The sequence below is a fragment of the Diadema antillarum genome, unplaced genomic scaffold (assembly GCF_040938485.1).
Source record: "Diadema antillarum isolate AM-2024a unplaced genomic scaffold, OU_Dant_1.0 seq00000633_RagTag, whole genome shotgun sequence".
Taxonomy (NCBI): Eukaryota; Metazoa; Echinodermata; class Echinoidea; order Diadematoida; family Diadematidae; genus Diadema; species Diadema antillarum.
This window is the reverse complement of record NW_027271550.1, coordinates 2,224,604-2,247,025: the sequence shown is the minus strand read 5'-3', so window position 1 is coordinate 2,247,025 and position 22,422 is coordinate 2,224,604. Positions and strand designations below refer to the sequence as shown.

Below are 22,422 nucleotides of genomic sequence, written 5' to 3'. Positions count from 1 at the left end.
ACTTCTCTTGACCATTGTTAAACACAAAACTTTGTCTTCACGCTAACAACATGACACCAATATCTTGTGTTCCGGTGATCTCCTACTCGTCAAGCAAGAATTTCAAGGTGAACATTTTTAACTTTCCGTCGTAATTGAAAGGAAAATCCTTGCAATTTACAACGGAGAAGGCGAGTTTAACTGCAAGGTGACGATCGACAAAAAATACACAACCGGGTGTACCTTGCTTATTCGTGGCGTTGAGGTCCGCAGGACAAATCAAAAGGGGAGTTTACATAGGATTTTTCTACATTTCTACATCTGTTTTGTGTGTATCATAAACACTCTCCATATTCCAAATGATCAAAATATTTAGGGGCTACTCAGGGACTGTAAATGAAGATAAGGGATTGCCAACAATAAGCCTGCGAGTTTCAATGATTATAATCTTAAGTGTGGTAAACCAACTGTCTGCTTCGAGCGAAGTTCATGTTCACTGACAAGTCCTCGTCACCATTTCATTCCAGTATTGTTCTATGAGAAAGGACTCAGAAGTAAAACAATGAATGAAATCCTTCCACAAAATGCGGGGAAAATAGGTCTAATGAACTACGACACCGGTTGGGCCTTCGTCATACGGTGGTTTCGTACTGCAGCCGACATCGTCGCGGGTGATCGACCTCGTCGCGGGCCGGCTGGTTGCTGCCACCGGAGGGCAAGACTCGGGCACAGCTCGGTCCCAGTGAAGTTGTCAGGGTCATGCTGATGGGTATGTGGTCTGTGAGGGTGGCAAGCTGAGTCACGAAGGCGTAGTCCCGACACTCCTGAAAAGTTACAAAAACAAACTAAAAATACAACAACCGATATATTGTCAGTGATTTGATTTAATTTGATTTGATTTGATTTTGTTTAATATGGGTTTATGCGATTTGATTTGACTCGACTTCGTTAGATCTGATCAGAGTGGACACATTGTGAAGGTCTCCCAGCCTACACTCATGAATTGAGTGTGAAGTTTGAATCGATTTACACAAATTTCCTTAAATTCTGGCATTTACAACAGACGTGGACTGACAGGCGTACAAAATAAGGTTTCCACACAGAGGCGAAGACGCCGGTTACATTAATGCAGTCTAGAGAAAATCTCGTCTATAGAGAAGGGTATATCATCGCTCTTGTAAAAAATCAGCGTAATTATTAAGATATCATGAAAGTACAGTACCGTAAGACTAGAATGTCCAAAGTAGGATGGGGGAGGGGAGGCTGAGGGGAGAAAACATTTTTAGCGGGGCCTTTCATTACCAGCATTTCCGTTTTCTAGATAGTATGGGGTGGATGAATCCGAGGGTTGCACAATGACTTACCTGCATCATGTGCGTGTTGTAGTTGCTGTAAAGGACGTAGTCGACGCGCCGTTTCCCGTTACCATGGTAATTGCGTAGGTCAAAGGTGCTCCAGGCAAACTGGCCCTCCGTTCCCTCCCACACCTCCACGTCTTCCACGTACGTACTCCTCTTCTGACTGTTTTCTAACACCCTGCAGGAAGAAACAGAATAATACAAGAAAGAGGTAATTTCAATGAAGAATTTAATCGCAGAATGTGTTAGGCATCATTTTTAAACATATTAAACATTTTTTAAGTCGACCATCAGATGGAGAAAACTAAATCCTTTCCGGAGATGCCTTACTTGTTACATAACAAGGAATAATTTTAAAGTTGTGATGAAATACCACTCATATTTTCTTTTGTTGTTGTTGTTGATTTTTTTAGCGGCTTTAATTGTAAATTTCTCAAATCTACTAGAATGGAGTTATCTCGTTTTGCTATAAAACTCTTCAAACGTTCTTCGACAGTTCGCATATCACAACAAAATAAATGTTATAATTCAAGTTACTGTTACCACTACTAATACTAAGGTCTACTTTATCCAGGGTAGCCTCTTCAGTGTTGCCACTGCTCTACCAGAGGGCCCTGCCATTATTATTAACCTAGCGTTGCCAGGTGCCCATTTATACACCTGGGTTGAGAGGGACATTGTGGGTAAATACATCTTGTCCAGGGATGTAAGCACTGGGCGGGAATCGAACTTGGGTCCTCCGATTGGGAGTCGGGAGTCTTATCCACTATGTCACAGAACTCCAATTACATAATGTTTTAATGATTTCATTTTTAACAGTGTATACGTTGCTTTGACTCTATGGAAGACACATGTTCAATTCGTCTAACTTTGTATTAGGCAATGTTTATATTTTGTAATTTCTTCAGAAGTTGTTTGTTTTACGTTTTACCTTGAATACTCATTTCATGAACTGTTTCTTTCTTCTTCTTCTTCTTCTTTTTGTCGCGTGAAAAATGTCTACTTCCTTCAATTGCACATTTTGTAATAAGTGCACCAAGCGCATCAATTCACTTTATTTCTTTTATTGGGAGACAGACAGAGAGAGAGAGAGAGAGAGAGAGAGAGAGAGGTGCAGAAACAAAGAGAGAATCAACTATTAGTGATATTTTGTGTTATTAAAAGAAAATATTTTGAGACCTACATTGGTAACGCTTCCATAGGAAAAGATATCGATTGGGAGAGAGAGAATGTTCGGTATTTTGGTCACTCTCCATGCTGTTGATAGAAAATGAAATGTAAATTGAGAAACAATTGCAATAAAACAAAAACAAAATAATGGTGGAGAACCAAGAACGTGGAAGGCATTCAGTCAATTTTTTTAAAGCACGACCAACGAAGAAAAAATGTGTAATGAAAATAGTTTTGTGGTACGTATGAGGGAAAATTATCCGAGTCTGAAGAAGACAAACATAGTCTGCATCGATGACTGGAGGAGGGAAAACACAACATTTGACAGAAACGGACGAATCTCGAAATTGTTAGTTGCGATTCGCCGTCAAACGGATACAGTTTCAATGTTTTCTTTCAGGCGCTCCGCTGAGCAGAGCAGCATCTGGCCAAGTGATGCCTCTAAAGGCATCTCTTTTGTTATCTCTTCTCTCTTCTCTCCCCTTTCTTTCCCATAATCTTCTTTCCTGTTTTCTTTTCTACCAGTTATACCCCCTTCCTATATTGCCCTTTTGTCTGTTATCTCTGTTTCTCATCCCCTTCCCTACATCATTATGGACGTGATTACACCATTCTTTCCAAAGATAATCGATCTTTTTTTTTTTTTTGCTTTCCTCATTAGCACATTGGATGTTGCAAATTCAAAGCCTATCCCCTGAATCATCGTACATGATAGTTTAACATTTCGAATGACTTTTTTTCTTCGTGTACTATATTTAATGTCAATTTATGTTTTTCCCGATGAACAACCTGCTATGTATTGGCTTTTGTATTGAAATGCATTTCTTTTCCATGCAGATTGTAAGTTATATCAAACCATATCGAATCAAATCAAATCAAATCGAATCGAATCAAATCAAATCAAATCAAAATAAATCAAATCAAATCAAATCAAATCAACACCATCGAGTGGGATCAGTGCACTCTGCGTTGAACAGTATCGGAGGCCTTCGAGTTCGTTTCGATGGGCATTAAACGGCAAGGAGTCATCACTTGAAGGGGAAATAAGAATGGAGGACGGATGCCTCGTCATGTTTGTCTTAGATCAAATGAAGCCTCGGAAACAAATAGCAAACAAGCTGGGAATGCTTTGAGAGAAGACTCGCCATCCGATTTCATGTTAGAAAAGAGAGTACCTAGCCAAAATGTCTCTTTCATCCTTCTCAATATCATTCTACAGGAAAAGACATCGAAGGCAAAGCGGGAAACGCTAATGGCACATTGCCTTTACTAAGTACATACATTTCTTTCCTTTGTTTGCTACAAAGATTCCAAAGCAGGATATCAAATGACACTATATACGTTCTAATATCTCGACGAAAATATATTGATAAATAAGAAAGTGTTTCTTACACACGAACAAAGTACGTATGCCCTCTGCTTATCTTTTGGATAACCAAATATCTCGCTGATCATCGAACTGAACAAGGTTACGGCATTTAACTCTGAGAACCTAATTGAATTTCCTCTACATATTAGTCAGGTTGATTTTGAAAAAACAACAACAACCCTTGTGAAGTCAAACAAACAAAAATGATATAGAAAGCTTCATTAAAACCGCATAAGAATGAGAAAAACATGGCATTTATATATGAACACGCCACTATCGACATATAATAGATTATCGTTATCTCCTTCATGTTATCTAAGCTTTAACCAGAGAGATGACCAATAGAAAAAAGATAACCCCTTACTTCGAATAATCTTTGTAAACCGAAGAATGCTTTCCCAAAGTTTTCTGTTTAAACAACAACAACAGCAGCAACAACTACTACTACTACTACTACTACTACTACTACTACTACTACTACTACTACTACTACTACTACCACTACCACTACTACTACTACTACTACTACTACTACTACTACTATTACTACTACTACTTACAGGTTACGGTTGAGACTACGCCGGGACTGTAGATTGTTTAGATTGCTATGGTTCTCGGTTAATCAGAGGAGGCATCACATCTCATTGTTGTTGTTTGTGTGTGTGGGTTTTTTTTTTTTTTTGGTTAATCTAATGTTTGCAATGATAACGCCCACTTTGAATACATATGGGCATGCACCCATTGGGACCGACAGTCTTTTTGCATCTGTGAAGAGACCCTCCACTAAATTTTGGGCAATGTTGATGGAAAGTACTCAATAATGCATTCGTTTCTTCGAGATATTATCATTAAACATCAGTAATTTAGGAAGTAATCAATCACAGATAACAGCGATGCGCTGGTAAGTACTACGCGAGAATGATGTTCTCAAGATTTTGACGACAATGAGCTCGTAGTCATTTCAGAGACGCAGTAATAAATGCAAGTTTGATCTCTATCACACGTCGGTTTCTCCATTGGGCCTTGGAAATATTGAAATAAAAAATCAAAGTGAAAAGAGGGGAAAAAAGAAAAGATGAAGGCGAACATATTCATAATCCTTTCACACACGGTGATGGTGAGACGTAACAACAGACTTTCCTTTGCTTCCTTAAAAGAATAAGAAACAAATAAACTCAAAAACTTTAAGCCGTTTAGAGAGAGAGAGAAAAAAAAAACTTTATTGTAGCGCGCCCCCTTGTACAACTTCAACCATCCTTAATGGCATTCTGCTTTCAACGATCAGTAAAACTCTCGTTTGTTCTCAGTGTTAATATTGTTCTTAAAGAGGGAATACAACCTCCTCTTTATGCAATCAGAGTTACCTCTCTATTTTTCCTTCATGGTTGATCTGCATTATAATACGGATGACTACGTGGCGACAAATAGCGACAGAATGACAACATGGATTTTTCAATTTGCCGGTATTTGATCGGATTTGTTTTCAGTGCGGGGCAGAGATCGGCCCAACGGCTCGGGGAAGACAGCTGCAACAACCGTCCAGGGATGTACGACCCAATTACCATAAGCCATGAAGGAATGTTTAGCGAGCCCTATGATGGGGAATGATGCGCGATAATACCATATTCCACAAAATTACCCAGCTTTACTTAGTGACGTCACAATGAATATAAATCTTGTAGTCTCTGTCCAATTCACCCAGGATATGAGGTCATCTATTTTTGTTTAATAATCTAATCTCCATAACCAAATTGTCCACCATCACTCAAACGAATAATTAGGGCCTATAAATCAAAATTATTTCTTTTACGAAACTGCCTGTCATCATCGAATGCGAACACGGTAAAAATGAAACGCTCATATCCTACAGCAAATACTTATTTAGACGTTACAGTTATGGTATTGCATAAATAGTGAGACATGTACCACGGTCCTATAGCATCCATACCTTGCAGGTATAAACGGTCATGCCAAGTGCTTGATGCTTGATCATGGTGAATTAGTGCATCTCGGAGGTGGCGTTTCGAAGGTTGTTATAACTACTGCGTATCCTTATCTGTCTCTATCTTCTTTCTCTATCTTCCCCGCTCTAAGTTTCTCTCCCCTTCTCCCTCCCTCCCTGGAACCCTCCAGATCTCCCCTTTACTTTCTTTCTTTCTCCCCCCCCCTCCTCCCCACTATCCCTCTCTCCCTTATCACCCTCTCGCTCAGCTTTGTGAAACAGGTAGCTGTCAGTCAAATTCTGACTATGACGCGGTGTGACGCGACGAAATGCTTTCAGTCTTTAATAAGTGAATGGCTGGTATCATGCACCTTCTTCAGGCACGTGCAAGCCGATACACACACACACACACACACACACACACACACACACATACACACACTTGCCATACACACTCCTGATTCCTATGCTGATTCTGCCACACTAAAAACAATGACAAAAAGAATCCTACAAATATTTAGATGACGTGAATAACGGGAAAAAATACGCATGAGAATTTTACGAGACGTTGCATAGCCTCGGGCTGTGCAACTGCGGGAATTGTCCATTAAAGCGATATAAATTGCTGTTTTGAAATAACGATCGAGTGATAAAAACCAAGGACGAGAAAATGCCTGCGCTGGAACGTTGCCGTGGGGCTGTGAGCAGGAGAAGAAATACATGGGGATGTATTTTAACAACGATGCAGGTGTGCGATATGAATTCAATCCGCTCGCATGCGGGGAAGAATTTTTTGCATAATTTCTCCCTGTATGCGGTCACTGACCTGAAAAGATCGCCCCCATTTTTCTTACATTCAAACAGTGACCAATTTGACTGACGATTTCTTCTATGAATTGCAACTCAACACAGGATTCGAGAGAAGTATATCGTTTCAAGGTTTCAGTATCTCGTAAGACATGGTAAACCAGCCTTCACTCTGATTCCCTTGAAATGTTTCCCTTCCATTAAACCTGATAAATTCACCTTATCGTCTCTCGCTTTTGAAAGAATAAATTCAACTGAACACTCGTAAAATGTGTAAATTCAAAGGAAGAAATGAACTGATTGCTGTTTGAATATGGTAATAACTATAAATCATATTGCTATACAAGCGTTTACGCATGTACATTGTGAAAAAAAAAATGGAACCAGACGGAAAGTTTTACACTATAGCGAAAAGACACATGGCATTTGAAGAATTAAACCACGGCAAAACCCAATTCGCTCTTTCACAACACACGACTGGGCAAACCAATGAACGACTCTTCATTCATCTTTACTATAGGGAGGTTTGGTATTTTGTAATGAAAAAAGTCAAGAGGGACGTATTTTCTTTTCGACCCAAGTACAATGTACATTGCATTGAAGATGGCTTTGCGCGCTCCCATACGGGGGAATCTCATATCAAACTTCTCAGAATTAGACGTATTCTGCTTTAAAAAAAAATCATGAAATATAATATCTACTTCTGTCTATGTACTTTGAAATTACAGGCGGAAGTTATACGTATACTTCAGTAGTTTGCATGTCCAGAATTATCCCTACCTTTTAAAATTTTTACATTCCTACATGATGTAAGAGTGATACATTCAACTGCAATGGATCCTACGTATTCCATCAATTTCTTAAGGAACAATCATTTTGATTATGGATGTTACTAGTATATAATTTCCAAGGAATCTTACACATCTTGAGGATACGTCCAGAGGAAAAAAAAAATGTTTCTAGAGAGGTTCTTCGTTCTGTAGATCAGTAGGAGTCATATTCGTCAACTCCCACCCCAAGAAAATCAATCATTCACATCCAGCTGACATGTCCTGTGGCATTTCATGAAGCACTTTGTCCGACAAAGTTGTCGGACAAATTTGCTCTTAGCCAATCAGATGCAAGGATTTCGGTAGCTTTTAACAGTTTGTCAAAAAGATATCCGACCAAAACGCTTTTGGAGGGTTTAATTTCCTTTGGCATGGATTCGTCCTGGAGTTTCTTCGTTCCAAAAGGTAACAAGATTTATTTACAACAAGAACGAGTCATGCATTTCCGCCATTCCCAGTGAATCGTACTTACTACACCATGGATTCAACCTATACAGTTTACTATTTTTCATGAAAGGTATTGCAGTCATTCATTTTCAATCCCAAATAAATTACGCAGTTATTTACGGGGAAACGTTCAGAATTAAATTCTTACCTCTGGAGGTTCTCCGGAGTGGCCACCTCCTCGTCGTGTAGTCTCTGTGACCTCATGAGGGTTCCAACGGTCCACGCCTTGTCCACACCCGGCTTCATTCGGCATGGATCCTGGTAGATGAGGAACAGCGGATGACTCCAGTCCCCCATGTCAGCTGGTGGTGGGATGATAAAGAAACAGAGAGAACAGATTAGCCCACAATCCGTCTCCATCGCAGAAGAAAGAAACAGAGAAACACAATTGTGAAGTTCTTTACTATATTGGTAACACTGCGGTTCGGTGCAGGAGGCCAAAACAGTATAAAGGCGTTGTTGAACACTAATTTCGATGTGTTTTTGTTTGTTTGTTTGCTTGTTTGTTTCATTTTCCATCTGAGAAGATGAATTGATAGCCCATTTTCAGCTGCACTTGCTGGTCTGCCATGGGGTCCAGTTGGATGCGAGACGAACCACTGCACCAGGTTCTACACCCTGCTCTTTGCGATGAATGAATGAAGCGAGATCTGTTACGTGTTGGAGTTGTGACTCTCTCACACACGGTACTTCCATCTGTAATGTCCTATTAGAGGGGCAGCCACTTGAGAAATATAACATGGGCTGCATGGTCTACACGCTAGAATATTGGAAAATATGAGCGTCAACCTTTTGTTGTTGTTGTTGATGATGATGATGATCGAAGAAAATATAACTTTTTTTGTGGGGGGGGGGGGGTAACTGATGTTGTGCTATAGTCATGGGTGGTTCCACATTATACATACAGACGTGCTTTGATTATTTTGATGTGATGGTGAATGTGACTGTGGACTCTATTTCACTGTGGATTATCAAAATTAGTCCGAAATATTCTGACCAAAAAAAACACCAAGATTTCCAATATCACAACGGTGAAATATATTTTGTATTATACTTCGTGACTTGTATACCTCGCACATTATTGTTAAACAATATCAAATTTGTAAAATGTATACTCTGCATATTACGCACTACCTTTTGTTTTTAGGAAAAATATAATTGAAATAAAAAAAAAGGAAAGGGTGGTAACAAGAATGTCCAGTAATGATACAATAATACTGATACAAGCGGTTAATGATGATAATAATTCTTTACTTCATCATGACAATAACAATGTATTGATAGTGTTGCTTAACTAGAGTAGAGTCTTCAGTGTTATTAATACTCCTTGATTTCATCACTATACCTCCGCATTTTCCGGTACCCACTTTGACACCTCATAAAGAGAGACATCGGGAGTAGAAAGAAACAAGGGAGCAAGCACTGAGCGGGATTCGAACCCCCTGTTTGAAAGGTTTCAGCCTCATCTCCGATACCGCTGCTTGTGATCTCACAATATCCTGTCAAGCTCTCCGAGCTGTTTTTTTTTTTTTCGAGCATGTCGCAAATAAACGAGAATGTGAGTCATGAGCTTTTCATGTGTTAATATTATTCCCTGGAGAACTCGTATGGCGGAATGATGGTAATGATGCTGATGAATCTTCATGAAATCTCACGCCTTAACCCATATGGGAGAATCCCTGCAGATACCACATTGGTATATTTTGGTACACTGATGCTGTATCTGTTCATCATCAGTTTTCATTATTCATTTGAAGCATTTTGTTCGGTAGCAAATTAATGTATACATCTTTCATTTGGGCTTGTTTTGGTAATAATCATACCATTGTTTAATTCCGGTCTAGAATGAGCAAAATCCATCTATTGCTAAGTGTTGCAATGATTCCTTAAATTGGAACTACATTGTAGAGAATAAAGTTCAATATTCTGTCTCACCTTTTCAATATTCATTAAATTGATCAATTCCATATCTCTCACCGATTATAAAAAGAGCAATTAAATTCAGAGGTACACATTTATACTGATGTCACAATGATGACTCCCGCAAAATAAAATCCCCAAGGCTTGATGGGTTGACATAGAATTAAAGCAGAGAGAATAAAATTTGAAATCCATGCCTTTCAGTGCCCTCTTGCTGCTAATGAGACATACCACCAGACATCAACCATTGTAATATATAGTTGCACGTTGTGCTTACTTGTCTTGTCGTAGATGGGCTTCGTGATTCATGAAAAATATATAGAAGCATATAATAAAACGTGTTACCCTCTAACGGGCATTCGACTGGTTGAGTAAAATCAGTATCAAAGATATGGCTTGATTAGGTATTCAGCTTATTGTTCATTTATTTAGTATATTATTTATATTATTACTTGTACACGTGGATGTACATACATATCGCTCCTTGTAAAGGTAATCGATCTGGATATTGTTAAACTATGTAGATTGTAAATATCTTGATCACAGGAAATCAAAACAATCCAAACAATAAAGCATTGCATTACTTTATCGTGATCCTGATTGCTTTGACTAAGTTTATAGAGGAGTTCTGGATTGTAGAAAACTCATAAAACTATATTTTAAAAATCAAGTATAGGAGATTTTTTAGGGCAGACATCATCACTGCGTAATCCGCAGTTATAGCTTCTTGTGACTACTTTCAATGTTTCATGAAATGGCCATAACTTTCCAAGACTTTGTCCTTGAAACAGTCAAATGTCACGATTCTCTAAGTTTTACTGTAGATCTATTCTTATATCAAGTTCAATTTGAAAACGGGGTTGGAACTTGATTACATTCACAAACAGAAATACTCACACACACACACACACACACACACACACACACACACACTCACACACACTCGTGACGAACTATACTTGACACCACAGCTTCTATCTTCGGTAGATATGGACACACTATTATGATCACTACGAACAAACATTTCTTTTCTCGACCATAGGAGCACTTGGATTTTTTTTTTGTTGTTTAAGAAACCTTTGTTTACTGTTTCAGGACTTCCCCTTGTCCTCTGTTACAATATGATGGGTGTTGGCTGCTGTAGAGATGACAAAAACTTGCATGGAGCACACCCGTCGCTCTACACTATATGTTGATATACAGCCAAAGTCTAGAAGAGTGCCTCCTTCAAGTATCTTGTCATAAAAACACACGCCTCCCCTCCACCTCATGCCTTAAAATGAAGCCGTCGAAATGTCGCAATGCACCGTGTAGTGGGTATAGAGGATGGGATTATTGACAACCAGGAGGGAGGAAGTTAGGCTAGTAGACAGATTTCATGAATAAAACAGCTCCGGGACCAGCCGCATAGAACAAACAGTTCTTTCAATTATCCCCTCGCCTTCCCCCGTAGGCCCGTGACAACAACAATACTTTATTATGACCTGGCTCTACGAGTGAGTTCAGCGGCACGCCTCGCATTCGACCTCGAAATTGAATACGCGCGGCGCGGTGCGCGAAGTCGGTGGAGCGTGATCTCGGATCCCACTAATCTGACCGGCCTGATGGCCGTGCTGCTTTGGCAGAACCAACCCTCAGGTTGTATTCGTGCAGGAAGCCAAACAACGCCAAACCCCATCGAGCCTCCCTAAAAATATCCCCAATACCACGTATTAAAAGAGATATACGTGGTACGAGGGGGAAATTGAGTGTTCTAAAACACCACATATCAAACAATATAGATATATCACTTCGCCTAAATAGTACTAAGGTTTCTGTAACTTTTTATCTTTTATTTATAAACATTTAGAAAAATATAAGCACTTGGTATTGTTGGGTGACTGGAATTCTGTTAACGCTTTAATCACGTTCCCCAAAACCCAAGATTCTTAACAAAATTGTTGCTATGATTGCTGCATTTCCCTTGCCGCACATTCTTAAAAACTGTTTATACTACAATTCTATTTCAAATTCAATTTTAAAGTCATTTTCAAAATCCCCTTCTTATAAGTGGTGTTAACTAAATCAACACAGTACACAACTTTCATTAACATCAGGAGTTAGGGACATGGAGATTGGAGAGTGATAGTAGTTATGAGCACATTTGGAATTAGGGAAGATAAAGAATTAGGCAAAGATTTGTGCGAGGATCAATCAGAGATTAATTTTGTGAGGCGATGATATCATAAATTTTCGTCAAATAATCTTCATAGAGATTGCTACCAATATCACTCTGTGAAAACATAGGAAAACAGCACTTTCCAATAAATGTCTCATTTTAAGTCAGCATCATATAAAGCTTCTATCCATTTGTCCTTTTGACTTTCACTCTGCTTATGGCATTAACGTCATCTCAATCATCATAAGCTTGAAATACTAAAATAATGATAATAATTATGAAGATATCATATTGCCATATAAACTATGATAAATTCAGGTTTGGCACCTTTTCCTTGAATTCCTGTGAACGGGGTTGATAAGTGGTCGAAAATTGGATACTATCATCTTTTCGCAATATGGAATTTGGCGACGACAGATAAGATGGAAGATAATTCCTTGACATTTTTGAACTGCCTGCACTCGCCCTGTACAAGTGGCACATTAAATCATGCATCTTGCCATTTACGTGTGGTTTACGACATGGGCCTCCTATTCTCCTTCGCTCTCTGTCGAGAGACTTCCGTACTCTGTAATCAATTCAAATATTCACAGCTGTAGCAGCTAAGATAACTGACGTGCGACTGGCCGGGTAGAGTGGCGGTCATGTTAAACCTTTCCCCTTTCTAAATGCCTTCTTGCGTTGGTCAGATTTCAAGTCTCAAGTATGTTTATTGATTAGTTTTTTTTTCTTCTGCTTAATTCTTTCGAGACGACCTCTGGGTCGGCCGAGTGACTCGTCTGGCCAGGACACAATTATGAAGATCTATACTAATCAGGACATGACTAATACTCGTATATCCGCTTCACTGCAAACAGATTTGTGCAATTGGTGGTGCTTCATCTTTCTTTAACCTTGTCTAGCAAGGTAAACCTTACGTACTTAGAAATGGTGCAGCAGTCAATGTAGGCATCTACTGACTATATAGAGATTTGCCGATACTCTTCAAAACTGGTCAAGCTTGATACGGCTGTGCCTTTTATAACAATGATGATATCCCATAATAGTAAACATTTTTTTTTTTAATGAGAGAGAAAGAGAGACAAAACGAGAATGAGGAAAAAATGATGATATGCAGTCACTGAAGTGGAGAGATATTTTGACAGGTAAATAGATAAAACACCTAACGAGCCGATGAATTATTATTAGTCATCGACTCCATTAGACCTTGAACACCGTATCTTTAATGAGTTATTCCACAAACTCGATGAATGGATGTTTTCTGCCTCTCTCTTTAAAAAACAAAACAAACACAAAAACAAACAACAAGGACGGTTCAAGCTAATTCACGAGACGGAAACGTCGCCTGTAATACATCGCGAATGATCGACCTGTCACTCCTTTCCTGCAGTTATACGTTTATTTTTAGGGTTAAGGTTCTTTGAGTCACGTGCTCATGATACCTGCAACATCATTTCGCGCCTTCGTTGCAATCGACACTGGCAGAGGCGCGAGAAGTGCTGGAACTATACCGGTTTAGAAACACGGGATAACTCATTAAAAACAGTCGCTATACTACTACTAAGAACAAAAAAATGGTGACAACTTATGGTATGCCTCATGAATTATTCATGCAAATTACCATTATTGGTTTCTCATCAACATCCAATGATAAGAGGAAAACCCAGTACTTCTTTTCTCACGAGGACCAAGGATACCCAGGAAAAGGGAGCTATGTATAGATTGTTCTACCATTGCCCATCCTCATTCGCCTCCGTATATCATTGATTATGAATAGGCCATTACTGGGGTAGACTAATGGACCGACAGTACGGACGCAGACGTGCCCATCATTACTGTATCATTAAGAGGTGAGTGACGGACGCGGAGGGGTGAAATATTGACATTGCAAGTGTGCGAGAAGAAAAAAAAAACCGCAGCCAGAGTTACTTGAGAGGAATAACCCCCTTAAACATGCCATTACCTTTAGGGATTTAATGACCTGAATTATGGTTCCAATATCCGGTCAATGTATGCAAGTACCTCCTTGATGTATTGATGTATTTTGTTGCACCACACTAAAGTATGTTCAATAATCTCTATGATCTCTGGGATTCATTTCTTCAAAATGCAGTATTTTGTTTCCCAAGACTAGTGCCCACTTTTAGGTGACTGCAAATATTTCTCTTACATCCAGAATATTCGTTCATTTGTTTATTTGTTATTACATTTACATATATTTCTACTGTACCTTTTTAAGGCAATTAAAGTCAACCATCGCTTTATAAAGGCAGTTTCTGATTTCGGGTTTGTTTGTTTGGTTGGTTGGTTGGTTGGTTGGGTTGTTCCTCCTTTTTTTAGTCTTACAAGACTGGCATATAATGCCAAATTGTTGCCCAAATAATCTGAGAATTATTCTAACCTAACATTGATGTCTGGGTTTATGAATTTATGGTTTAATACGAATGTTATGTACCAGCTTGTTTTTCGCAATATTCTGAATGTTACTTCATAGATGTCGAAAATGTTCAAACAAAAAAGATACAATCAGAGTCAAAGCACCGAGTGACACGGACGCATTCAACCTGATAATCGAAAGAAAGTATAGATTTCCGATGGGTAACATTGCACTTGACGCTTCTGTGTATCCAAACCTGAAGCATGGATTTCCTGAACTCCAGTAGCTCACAAAGCGATATTGCGCACGAAAATTCAAAAAGTAAAATATTTGTTAACCCGTTGAGGACGGACTGATTTTGCTATGGTTACAACACGCATTTCCCATAGACACCTGCCCGAGTATACTCGGGACTCGTCCTCAACGGGTTAAAAACTTATTATGCGGTTGTTGAGATCAACAAATTGTAATCACATGATATTATGATCAACCCTCCACGATCAATCAATATGACTCAACAGATAGTGATTCCTGATCTTAATTTCAGCATGGGCTTATAGAATCAACAACACGACCATATCTTTTCGAGCTCTGTTTATGTTGATGTAGCACACTTTTTTCCAGCAGTGTTTCAACCGTCTGTTCTCAAGGAACAAGTTCGAATCAGCATGGCAGTGAACGAAGCGGGGAAATATTCTATGTCGCAAATATTCAGCCTATATCGATATCCCTGGTCCGATGAGAAGCTAATCTGTAAGGGCATAACCTCAGGAGATGATTTGTTATTTCGATGGCCTTTCGATTTCTCCTCCCTATCTCCATCTTTCTCTTTTTATTTTTAACGAAGGGGGATGACAGGAATTTAGCACATTGGGAGTGGAGTGTGGAAGGATAATCGAAATGCACTATCTTGGCAACACATAATGACGATCCCATACAATTGTATGACTCACTGATCGCCGGACAGGCCCAATGGAATAGATTCACGCACCTCCTTTACATTTCTGCCCCACACTCTCGACTGCGGAATGAAACAAGCATTACATGAGTTGAAACGTGAGTTCCCTCCTGGGCTGGGAATGTGACGACACGATGTTGTTACTTATGCAAAAAGTAATTACATTACCAATAATGAGAAAATGAATCCCTCCGTCTTGCTAATGATGATCGGAATAATCGATTAAATCATAATGGAAAGGTTTCATCAAACTGCTAGATGCCAAGAGAGTGTGGTGTGGGATAGTCGTGAGAGTCTCGTCAAACGTCACATAATTAGACGCGATGATACGGACCATGACGAGAAATTGAAAAATGGTTCATCTTCGATTCTTGGAGACACACTATCATATCTATTACCGAAACAATTCTGTTTTTCCCCATTGCTATTCTTGCCGGGTCTTATCTTGAGTGCGTGATCAATTTGAGTTGCGTTGTTAATCAATCTTTTACGAAATCTTTCTAGTGTAGTCTAGTACGTTCATGGCCTAAGGAATGCTTAACTTGAAATATTATGGGTATCTTTGTGAACGGGAAGCTGCAGATCCATTTCAACAAGTTGTCATCGCAAACCGCTTTCAGGACGACTGCAAGCAGAAACTTCCATAACTTATTCGTGAAAGCTTATATTTTACGTTACAATATGTTCTTCTTAGTACCTACATGAACTCTTACGCTTTGCTCTGTGAATTCAACACCTACCCACAAACTGTGCTTCTCTGTAATACGCCACGCTCTAAAAACCAGATCAAACTTTTGTACTTAGTGATGGAAAATAGCCACGTTTATGCTGCTTTTGCAGACAAGGAAAACCTAAACTCTGGCACAGTTTGAAAATTGTCATTCTATCCAAACCTCTCTGTAAATGTATCAAGTCTGTTTTGACAAACTGATTTTTCTAACCTCCAATCAAAGTTCGGGTTGGACACTTACTTTCCTACAAGAAGTTCACCCAGAATAGGAGTTTCCTCAAAGTCAAGAGCATCAGACGAGAATACCGTTTATCACGCATTATCATGGCCTCAAGTTAATGGAATAAAACAAACAACGAAACAAAACAAACAACCAAACAAACGAACACACAAAACACACAAAACAAACAAAAACAAATTGTATGTGTATAGCGAAGAGACATCCCACTTGTTTTTTTTTTTTATTTATGAGTTTCTTTGCATTGTATCATAGGATCTTTTCCAGCTGAAACTCATCCTCAGAGTCTTAGCATTTCTTCGTTGTCCATCGTGTTTTCTGCATGGAGTGCACCAAAGTTCCAAAAATAGACATAGCTTCTCGCACAGCATGCAGAATGAAATGACAGAACGATCGAAACTTGCATAGTCCTCAGGGTCACATTCTGCTCTACCACAGTGTTTTTATCCTGTTGGTGTTGATTTGTCAGTCCGATAGGTGTGTATTTTTTTATGTTAAATCAGTTGGTTAAGTGTTAAGGTTTTGGATTTAAGAATATTTGAATCGTGCCAAGTGGAACTCTTCTCTCTTCGCATTTGAAAACAGACTGTGTATATAGTAAAGAGAAAAATCCGTGGCGCTCCCGTTACTGGTGAGCTACGTGACCTTAAAACATCCCAGAAATCAGAACACTCCGTAAGATATCGACGTACTACTGCAACAAGTGGCAGGCATAACCTACGTTTCTTGTTGTTCCACTAAGACAGTTATTACACCTATACGATCTCGAACACATCGGCCTCCAATTACGTCGTGCATCTTTGACATGAGAATGTATCTCACCTGCTTGCCAAGCGAAAATCTTCTCTTATAGCCATCCAAAGATGACCCCAAACATAAAGTGAGTATCGGGGATTTGATTGATTGTAACAACTAGCTATAGATTGCCAAGTTTGTTTATAAGTTTGTGACCTTCCTGTGATGGAAACAGAAATGGGACGGGTTATTTCTTGTTACGATTGAAAGAAATAGATGATTGGAGACATCTCAAAAATTTCCAAAGGTTAATTTGCCGTTATGTATGTGAATGCCGAAACATTAATAGTACACATCTGCGAAATTTGAGGAATATCGGAAAAACAATTCAAAAGTAAGAACATGTACAGATAATTAAACATATCTATAATTTTCTACCATAATGAAAGACCTCTTGATATACCTCTTTCAGAAGGCAGTGGGAATGATATTACCCGTAACATTACGTCAGTAACAATGTGTATATACTTTTCATATGGATTTAATCAAAATTGAAAAATTTCACATATTTTGCACCAATTTCCAGACTTTCCTCAAACTTCCCTACTGTGTGCTACTAATATTTCTGCACTAATTGAATCCATTTACCTTATGGTAAATTTCCCACCAAACATTTTCCTATTTGTCGGGTGGGATGTTCAACAAATTCCTTTGACGGATTGATAAGTTGCCTGTATTGATTCAGTTTTAAAAGAGACGTTGAAATGAAAAAAAAATCTTTCTCAGATTAAATTTTGTGAGATCTGAAATTGCAAAAGTTTTGCTTGATTGCATGCAAGTCACGCGATCGATACCTCTTTTTGGAATAAACTGTTTGGTTCTTTGCATCAGTGTCTTTCTAATTTTGAAAAGAGAAACGGACGCCAATGAATCATTGTCGACATCTCACACTTCTGCCCTCTTTATGACACGACCAACATTTGTTTTTGCATTCTTATTGATTGATAGCAATTTGAATGGTTTGGTGACCTCCCAAATAATGAATAAGAAATGGAAAGGCTTTCTTTTTTAGTTCTAAAATTTCAAGCTCCAGACATCTTATGAAATAACAAAATGTGCCCAGCAGCTAAATGGCATGATCACCACTCTTTGAGTCACCCGGTCTGATGTCCACCAAAGAGAATCGCGGTGTCACTACAGGCCGCCGCAATCTGTCAAATCACTTTGGAGTATATCCTCATTAGTTCCCTCTTCTTTTCGATAGATAGATAGATAGATAGATAGATAGATAGATAGATGGATAGATAGATTGAAGGGAGAGAGAGAGAGAAAGAGAGAGCTTGGGATGCGGGCTGCAAAAAGATTGGGGCTCTAGCTTTATTCACTTCTTCATTTTGGAGGGCCTTTTATCACGTTTACGTCTTAGTGACGTGATATATTTTCATATATTGAAAAAAAAAAAAACACCACCCAAAACACATTGAATCAGTTGTCATGCATCAATGATGAAAGAAAGAGCCGGAAAGCATATTAACAGGTGTTAATCATGCATTAAGAAAAAGTAAACATGACATATTTCAGAAGAATTAGATATGTTTTTAAAACGTAGCAATTGCAATTACAACTTTAAACTGTTTTTCCTTCAATACCTAACCAAACCTAGAGAATATTACCTTTCATTCATTGGTTAGTTACGCAGACTGTATCTTTCCGTTACTGCGTGTACATTTTTTGCGCTTGCGCTTCAGTGCGCTTTATTTCTCCAATGGACTCGCGTCTCTATGATATTGCAAATATGACATTAGAAAAAGGGCATAATTATGTCGACAGAAGAATCACTGCTGGTTTAGTGTAAGACCGTTGTCATTACGCTAATGGGTTGGCGAAATCGTCCCGACGAAATCCGATTTGAGCTATGAATGAGCCAATGACTCATCGCTCTGGTTGCAAATGTTTGAAATGCTCTCGATCCTACAGAAAGCGGCGGACTGGAAAGATCGGCTAGCCGCGGTGCACTCGGGGTGAAAATTGGTTTAATTAAGGACGCCGGGAAAGGCTTTGGATCTATGTATTGTGTTACTCTGTGCGCCACGTAAATTATCCGTGGTCTGCAGAAAAGCATAATCACTGTTCAAGAGCTAACGACGAATCGATGATGAAGTTTAGGGGCTTTTTGATGGTTCATCCTAGTACTGTTGCAATTTGCATATCGAAATTCAGCTACAGCATACTAAAGCCATCATTATATTACTGACGGCGTATGTCTTTGACGTCAGATGGATACTCATTTGATATATTTTCTAAGATTTATCAAATTTCTGCGTGCATCGGAATTATTACGGTATTTTTAAACAGAGGAGTATAAAACACGTCATTCTGTTGGTTGTTATTCCCACCCATCTCCGATAGTATGCTACACCATTTTCCAGCTGATGTTTACCCCCCCCCCCCGAAAAAATCACATTAATCATTGATGAGTAATATCTTATTATATTTCATTCATAAAATAGATAAGTTGCACTTATCTACTTTATTTCCTTTCGAGCAACTATCGTTTGGTGGAAAAAACAAAACAGATTTGAAAACGTCAACGTCTGAGTAACAGTAATCATGCACTACTTCTACAGAATCCTTCTTTTATTCTACTTTTCCCTTTCCTTTTCTCTGTCGCTCTCACCCTCTCATTTTCAAATTCTGTGAGATATCCAGCCAACAACCACACTTGTCGAATGGTCCATCTGAAGATTTTTATGTTCCGAATATTGTTCATAAATGCCATATGTGCGGAGGGATGTCAATTATTGTTTGTACCCGAACACCACCTGCACTGAGTAACCCCCCCCCCTCCCCCACGCAGTGAGTTCTCAGGCTCAACTGATACTAGACTATGTCCTAAAATGTGACCTATACTGGTATACTGTATTCTGATTACTGTGACAGATAGATAGATAGATAGACAGATAGATAGATAGATTGATTGATAGATAGATAGACAGACAGATAGATAGATAGATAGACAGATAGATAGATAGATAGATAGATAGATAAATTAAGTGAGAGAGTTAATAAGTTACACTGCATACTGACACACAGTGAGAAAAGGAGAGACAGAAGAACAGAAAGGCAGGCAGCCAGACAGACAGACAGACAAACAGCAGACAGACAGAGAAAGGAGGGATGGGAGGGGAAAAAGATGCGAGTGAGCAGGGAATTACACGCAGATAGTAACCTCTATAGCTTGCTATTAGACGGTTACAAAGGTCAGGGCGCCAAAGGAAAAGAGGTAGATGAGGATGATTTGGTGGTGATGAAAATGGGGCATTCGTAATACGGCTGAAAGTCTTTTTTTCCCTTCAGGCGTTTCCGCTCGCTTCCTTGAGAGTTCTTTTTCTCCCCGCTACTTTTCAGATGTAAGAGCAAGTGCTTACAGTATAGTCTTCCTCAATGAACATCATTCCTACCCAACCCCACGTCGAGAAACCTACCTCGTGACCATATGTGTTCATATACAGAACGTCGTTTCAGCATGGTTCAAACTATGTTTGAGAGTTACATCGTCCTCATATCAGTGTATTTGGTTAAAATGAATAATGACGTCGGAATGATATTAGACTAATCAAGTAAGAACGCAGTGAGGCCCGTTGAAGTGTCTAGAACCACCATAAACGCAGCCTCCTAGCAGACGATACCGACACAGTTGATTCGCCTCATCTCGACCTTTACATCAATCCTCGTAGACAAGATTCACTCACTGTACTCCTGACATGATATAAAGTACATGTTCCACATCAATTTTCGCCGCTAACCTTTGGTATTTTGAGGGTGCACACCGCCTGTTCGGGGAAACCAAGGAGAGATTTATTTTGGCGGGAAGTTGTCGTCCCACCACAACCACCACCCACCCACCCCTCTTCTCCTTTCGCCTCTATAAGAGCACGTATAGAACGGCCCGCACGGATTCATAAATGGCGGATTTATTGGCGAGGGCGATGGCAGAGCGGATCAGCGTCGATTGACTTGCGAACTACCTTGCGACGGGGAATCTTCCCCAATTACTCGTCGCCCCAACCTTTCCTCTGGCCGAGATCGATCCGGAGGGCTCGGGGACGCAGTCTGTTCCTCCGAGACCCAGTTACCCAATGGTTGGAGGAGGAGAGAGGGGGCGAGGGAGTAGGTACGGCAACGATGGATTCTCATTCTAAAGCTTCGAAACAAGTTGTAAATAAGACGGGGCCCATGTGAAAACAGCTCACAATTACATGGCGACCTGGCGTAATAAATTGGTAAAGTGCGTTCATGAATGTAGGTGACTTGACGCGACAAGCATTGACGGCATGGTTCTCTCAATGAACTTGATACGAGAAATGAAGGGCAAATGTTTGATAGTAGGCTCTATGACTGTAATATGTGCAGGTTAAAGTGGTTGCATGCGCATGCGCATCTGTGTGCAAGAAAAAGATAATACAACCCCCAAACAAAACAGTGTTTTACTGAAAATAAATCGACAAGGAATATTGTATAACATAAGGGACAACCTCTCATAGTTTGGTTACTTTCTGAATGATTAAGATAATAATTAAGATAATACCTTCATGCTTACTATTGCTGCTACTGTCAGGCCTATAATGTTACTACTGCTTAATTACAAGAAGAATATGTTTTGCCTTGACGGGCCTCAAAACACTTGTCGATGAAAACGGCTGAGACTGCGAGTCTAGTCCACTTCGGCTCCTTTCTATGCCGAGGGCCGCGTGACATGTCTGTGAGGGCTGCGAATCATCGTGATCAAGATTTGATTAGATCGCGATTACGCGCGTGTCGCCTTCCATTTGGCATCGCGGTCCACGCCGCCATGAACCAGCAGCGGAACGTGGCTTTCACAGCAAAAGGGAAACACGTTCCGGCTTTAACATTACACACGGAACCCCACGTGAACACAGAAATGGCGCCACAAGTCACGAGTCACCCCTTACAGTGAAGCTCCAATGCACAGCCATGTTGACTTTAATCATGTCTGGTAAAAATCATTACAACATGAACATAAGAGAGAAAGATATCCTCATAAGAGATGAATTAGAAAGTGTTATGATTCCAGAAGGAGGTATTTCTAAGAGCAGCTGTTCTAGTGGGTGATTTAAAGACTTAATATATTATATTGATTTACATGTCGAGCTCAGAGTTTAGCTCTTAGTTGATGACGTCTCATATTATGTCATTATATCTTATATCACTGCTGTGAGAAACCACCAGAAACGTTGAAGTTTCTCGACTTTCGAATACATTGCATTATATGAGATATTTCACGAAACATTATACTAACAACTCTGTTTGTTTGACTTGATGCTCCGTCATACTCGTTCAAGTAAACATGGGCATGGATTGACGTTTTCCTTTAAGCAGCTGC

The 22,422-nt window shown here is 39.5% G+C and overlaps 1 protein-coding gene across 1 annotated transcript in view; it reads right to left on the bottom strand.

Annotated features, from left to right (window-relative positions):
• Positions 1 to 611: 611 nt before the first annotated feature.
• The window catches only part of LOC139736228 (sphingomyelin phosphodiesterase 3-like), a 103,531-nt gene continuing 81,720 nt past the window's right edge, over positions 612 to 22,422 (bottom strand). Inside the window, exons 4-6 of the mRNA XM_071646960.1 lie at positions 8,051 to 8,204; positions 1,344 to 1,515; positions 612 to 803 (exon numbers count right to left, since the gene is read on the bottom strand). Coding sequence (XP_071503061.1) covers positions 612 to 803; positions 1,344 to 1,515; positions 8,051 to 8,204 — 518 coding nt within the window. The remainder of the gene's footprint in view (positions 804 to 1,343; positions 1,516 to 8,050; positions 8,205 to 22,422) is intronic.